A 5,497-nucleotide genomic window follows, 5' to 3' on the forward strand; every position below is an offset into this window, starting at 1 on the left:
GCGCTACACCCCATACCACTGATGTTGAAGCTCTTTACATCTTCTCGTGTTGCATACTTGTTGACAATGATGGAGGATACGGAAGGAGATGGACAAAACCCACTGCAGTTGACGATGATAAAGTTGGGTTTTTGGATAGAAAATCTTCAAAAACTGGGAAGAGAACCACTTGAGCTTCTTGAATGGCTTCATCATGGGTTGATCTTGGTGGGATATAGTGTAGAGCTGGAGGAAAGTATTGGCCTGAACACACCAATACTTCGAGACAAGAAATCAACACTTTGTTGGTCAAGAAAGTGAACGATTTTTGCATGTTCGAGGAAAGACGAACAGGGTACCCTCCAGTGAGAACAATTGACATCTAATTGATAAAGGCACATATATTGAAAGTTGGATGAAGTCTTAATCACCCACCTCAATATAAAGGTAAAAAAATATCACATATATTCTATGAAGATCTATGTAGAACTAATCATTAGCAAACGATCAAGTACAACTAAGTTGCGAGTCCAATTAATGTCGTTAAGCTGCTAAAAGAGAGACCTCATTTCATAGTCCATACTCCATACATCTATATATAAACAGGATAACTATGAATACTATCAGCCCATGGGCCTTTATGGGCCTCATTGATAATGGGCCTGTTACACTCCCATACCAAACTGTTACACTTGGGCCCAGTCCCCATCCCCAGCTGCAAAACTCTGTCACCTTGCTTCACTCTCTCTTTCCCTTCCAAATAAGCCAACTCATACCACAACGAAGAAGATGACTGGTTTCCAAACCTATGTAACGTCATCAACGCTGCCTCAATTTCCTCCTGTTCTAAGTTTAACTTTTCCCCTATTTCCATTATCACCGCCTTCCCCGATGCCGGCAAGCAGTAATGCTGTATCACTTTTCTGAAGTTTGGTACGTAAAGTTCTGTTGATTTGTTCAGGAATTTCTTTGTAATTATGGAGAAACCATAAAGTATTTTTTCTTCTAATGGAAGAATAGAAGAACCCAGAATGTGAAAGTTTGACCTGAGTAATTCTCCGGCCACATGTAGCACATCTTTTCTAAGGGTAACTCCGGTGATGCCTTCGAAGTCTTCTTCACGGATGGCAGAGTTGTAAGCTTTGTCATCGAATGCACCTTGTGTCCTTAAAGAGTAGAGTAATCTGTATTTGGAATTCTTTTTGGCGGATGGTTTGTTGGTGATTAGAATGGCTGCACTGCCTGATCGGAAGAGGCAATTGAGGACCATCATTGACCGGTCTTTTCCTGCATACCAACCGTTTGATAAAATCTCTGTACTAAGGATTACAGCGTTAGAGTTGTTGTGAACTTTTAAGAGGTTCTGCACCATTTCAACTGCTAATGCACTCGCGCTACACCCCATACCACTGATGTTGAAGCTCTTCACATCTTCTCTCATGGAGTACCTGTTGACAATGATGGATGATAGGGAAGGAGATGGACAAAACCCACTGCAGTTGACTATGATAATATCTATATCGAGAGGGGAAAGATGGGATTTGGATAGAAGGTCTTCAAAAACTGGGAAGAGGACTATTTGAGCTTCATTAATGGCTTCTTCATGGGTTGATCTTGGTGGGATGTAGTGTAGAGCTGGAGGAATGTATGTCCGTTGACTTTGGCCTGAAGACACCAAGACTTTAGACATGAAATCAATACTTCGTTGGTCAAGAGAGTGGATGATTTGTGAATGTTCAAGAAAAGCCGAAAAGGGTACCCTCCAGTAGTTTGGTGGCTTAAAACACGAGTAATCTACAAGGTAGATTGCAGGAGAAGAGGATGTGAGGTAAGTTTTAAAGAAGAAGAAGAAGACGACAACAGTCGAGAGTACTAAAAAGATGGGTTCTTGTTTTCGATTGAGAAAAAGAAACGCAAGTAAACAAAGAAGGATAAACAACAAAACCTTGAGGGAAGTTGAGAGACTTGTGTGAAGTTGTTTTGGAAGTATAGTTTTAGGAAAAGAGTCATGGCTGAACTTGGAAAGCTGCTCCATTTTTGTGTGAGAAAAAGAGTGGTGATTACAGATGATCTGAAGTCGGAATATATAGACTCATGAATGGGCACATGGAGTTATCCACTCATCTTATTGATGGTTCGATTCGACCAACATCAATGGGAAATATTGATTTTTATTATAAAAACAAATTGACACCGAGATCATGGTCACTTGTCCCAAAATAAGATAAAACAATTTTAAACTCGATATCAATATATAAATTCGGGTCTCCATGCAGAGTGTTCGGTTTACAGCTCATCGCAGCATCAATGGCAACCCAAGTATAACAATGAGCTGCCCGAAAAGCAAACACGTTAGCACTCACTCATCGGTGGCGTTTGTTTTTTTTTAAGCGGTGATTAAGTCTGAAGTTTTATTTCATTTAATTAATAAGAATTGGTGTTGAAGTTTGAAAGCTGAATCAATAGTTTGTTTTTGTAAATCAGGTGCAAACATTTTGCAAATTCTTTTGATTTTCATAAAATTTTCATTGCCGAAATTCATTTCAACAATTGCTTAACAGATGGAATAAAGTAAGAACCTTTTGGATATCTTTCAGACTTCTAATGCTATCGTGAATGCTGCCGGTGAGTTTGTTTGTAGAAACATCAATACTTTTGACAGCGGATAAATCGTCAATAGAAGTTTTTGTTTCACATTAATTTTCTAAGCTAACCTATACGTACATAATATATATATATATATATATATATATAATATAGAGAGATAGAGAGAGATCTAGAGAGAAAAGGTGGGGACGTGCATTTCATGTGTGATGAAACGACAATGGTGTCTTTGGTGGAGAAAAAAGCAATAGCAAAAAAGAATAAAAGAAAAGGGGAAATAAAAGGAAGTAAGAGTGTCTAGGAAATAATAAAAGGACGTTGCATTTCACTGTTTGTTTTTATTATTATTTTCAGACTCTATTAAGTGATAAAATGCTCTGAAAATAATAATAAAATAAACAGTCTGAATTACAAAACGTTTAAACGAGTCAGACATAAATGGGTAATTAAGAGCTGAAAATGAAAAAACAAACAAGTCCTAGTTGTTTGATTTTGTAATTTTCAGATAACATTAGATTTGAATAATTTAAAAAAATGGGGTTAATTAAAGTTGTGGAGAATTGAAGTTGAAGTAGTTTATGGGAAGAGATAACGCTGAAAATGGGAAGCATATTAAATGAAGATAGAACGCATTGATGGTAAAAACAAACGGTTGGTAATTTATGGCAGCATTCATTAAACCATTTGGGTAACTGGAATTCTTAGCTTCTGTTTTTTTCATATTTCCAACCTCCAAATTTAAGAAGAAGAAAAAAAGTCAACACATATACTTCCTCTTTCCAAAAACACCCCGCCCCCTATGCCATACAGTATGTTAAAACCGAGAAATCTCTAAAACTCCATATTTAAGAGAAATAAATAATAGAAGACATTAAAATTAAATATTTAGAAGAAATAAAAATTTAATTTTATTAAATATTTTAATAATATAGTTATTGATAAAAATTAAATATTTTATTAAATTTATCGAATATTAAATTGGTCCTGCCCATGAACAAAGGCCTTATTTTAGGCTTAACTCGTCCAACCAATTTCTAGATCAAAGTGGACTAAACCACTTTTTGACTGAGACTATAATCGACTTTTAGATATTCGATAAAAAGACCGGGTGATGATAGACCAATTAAGTAGTAAGATCTGGACATTTTAATTAACTACTAATTATCAATAGGTGTTATAACTCGTTTTTTTATCATTAGGGTTTTGGCATCTCTAAGGCGGACTTTAGTATCAATAAGTGATATGGGGTATTGAAAAATTATCAAATCTCAAACACGGAAAAACACTTTAAAATTTCTCTAAAATTCGTACTTCTTGTTGGTGTTTTGATCTACTTTTGCTCTCTTATTCTTATGTTATTGAAGTCTTTGTATTCTTCATCGTCAAATGGCATCCAATGTTATCGGTGCTTCACCCCCCACCACCGATTCCGTTGTGCAAGTCATCACCAATAATGGTCGAGGTATCTGAAAACATTTCATCTTGGTGATTCTTGCCGGTGGGAAACGGAAGGTGCAATATATAAACAGTACTTATTTCTAATTATGGCAAAAATAAATTCGAGGTTGAGACATCATGGTAGAAATCTTGATTTGTGGTTAAAGTAGCTATGGATCTGATGCAGTGAACCCCCAAAGATGTTTATCCAAGAAGGGTTTTTGTTTGGAATTTTCAACAACCCTTAGGGGCGTTTGGTTCGTAGAATGGAATTCGATGGAATTGGAATTATCAAATGAATTTGACTTTGAGGGAATGAAATGGAATTTGATGAAATTTGACCATGTCTTTTGATTGCGTTTGGTTGGATGGAATTCTTAACGGAATTTGAATTTTTTTTGTTTCGTTCACGGAATTCAACGAAAATTACATAGATGACATTTCAAGAAAATTCTTTTAGGATGGAAAGAACGAGAGAAAGGTCGAGCATACCAGATCGAGCAGGGTGAATGAGATCGAACAGTTTTGAATAGGGATGGCAAAAAAAAAACCCAAACCCGATGGTGAAAACCAAAAACCGAAACTTTCGGGCCTGGTTCGGGGATATCTTATCAGGGATGGGCAGGAGATCAGTGACAATCAGTCAATAAGTCGTCATACTTTTAAAAGAAATTCAATAAAAAAATGTTGAAAATGAGATAACTAAAAATGCAACGGTTGTTTTTCTATCAATTCTATATTTCTATTGATATTACTATACACAACAATGACATAATCCCTTCAAAATCTTGATAAACCATAAAACACTCAAATGAACTTTCCGTGATTTATTGAAATTTAAATATTGGAAACATTGGTTAAAATTTCATTTTTACAAGTTCTTTAAGAGTGCTAATTTCAAATAGCGACTAAAATCACATTTTCAAAAATTTAGGGGTCAAGTTATAATTTTCTAAACCTTTCAGGAACACACAGTTAGCATCGGTATTATTTCTTTTTTCTACACAGTTAATTTCAAAGTCTTTTATTGGTTAAAATAGTAAACTATCATTTCTCACTTTTAAACAATCATCTTTCAATAATTCTATATATTTACCAGATTTTACTTTCTCTCACAGTTTTGTCTATTTTGCAAAACCTGTTGAAGCAAAAGGGTCTCTAAGTGCATCTCCAAAAACTATAATAAAGTAGTTTTTGGAGGTTTTTTGTTCCAATAACTATGAAAATGTATGTCAAGATAAAGAAGTTTGAAATCTCTAAATCTAAAGATCTTTCAAACTAAATATTGAAATATATATATATATATATATATAGGTGGAGGTTCAAACGAGAACCCCTGTGATTTACGAGAATGCGAGAACAATCTAATAACCTTAAACTTTTTTAATTAATAAATTAACTTATATTAAATATAAATAAATTAATAAGGGCAGTAATGTAATTAATTAATTCTATAATTTTTATTTTATTTTAATTA

At 34.6% G+C, this 5,497-nt stretch overlaps 2 protein-coding genes across 2 annotated transcripts in view; both read right to left on the reverse strand.

Annotated features, from left to right (window-relative positions):
- LOC112517433 (3-ketoacyl-CoA synthase 9-like) overlaps nucleotides 1-548 on the reverse strand; it is a 1,483-nt gene extending 935 nt beyond the window's left edge. Inside the window, exons 1-2 of the mRNA XM_025124863.1 lie at nucleotides 544-548; nucleotides 5-144 (exon numbers count right to left, since the gene is read on the reverse strand). Coding sequence (XP_024980631.1) covers nucleotides 5-144; nucleotides 544-548 — 145 coding nt within the window. The remainder of the gene's footprint in view (nucleotides 1-4; nucleotides 145-543) is intronic.
- Nucleotides 549-571: 23 nt separating this feature from the next.
- On the reverse strand, nucleotides 572-2,014 carry LOC112517557 (3-ketoacyl-CoA synthase 5-like). Its single transcript, XM_025124941.1, has one exon. The coding sequence runs from the start codon at nucleotides 2,012-2,014 to the stop codon at nucleotides 572-574; it is 1,443 nt and encodes a 480-aa protein (XP_024980709.1).
- Between the last annotated feature and the right edge of the window lie 3,483 nt (nucleotides 2,015-5,497).

Source organism: Cynara cardunculus (genome assembly GCF_001531365.2).
Source record: "Cynara cardunculus var. scolymus isolate 2C chromosome LG 1, CcrdV1, whole genome shotgun sequence".
NCBI classification, from domain to species: Eukaryota; Viridiplantae; Streptophyta; class Magnoliopsida; order Asterales; family Asteraceae; genus Cynara; species Cynara cardunculus.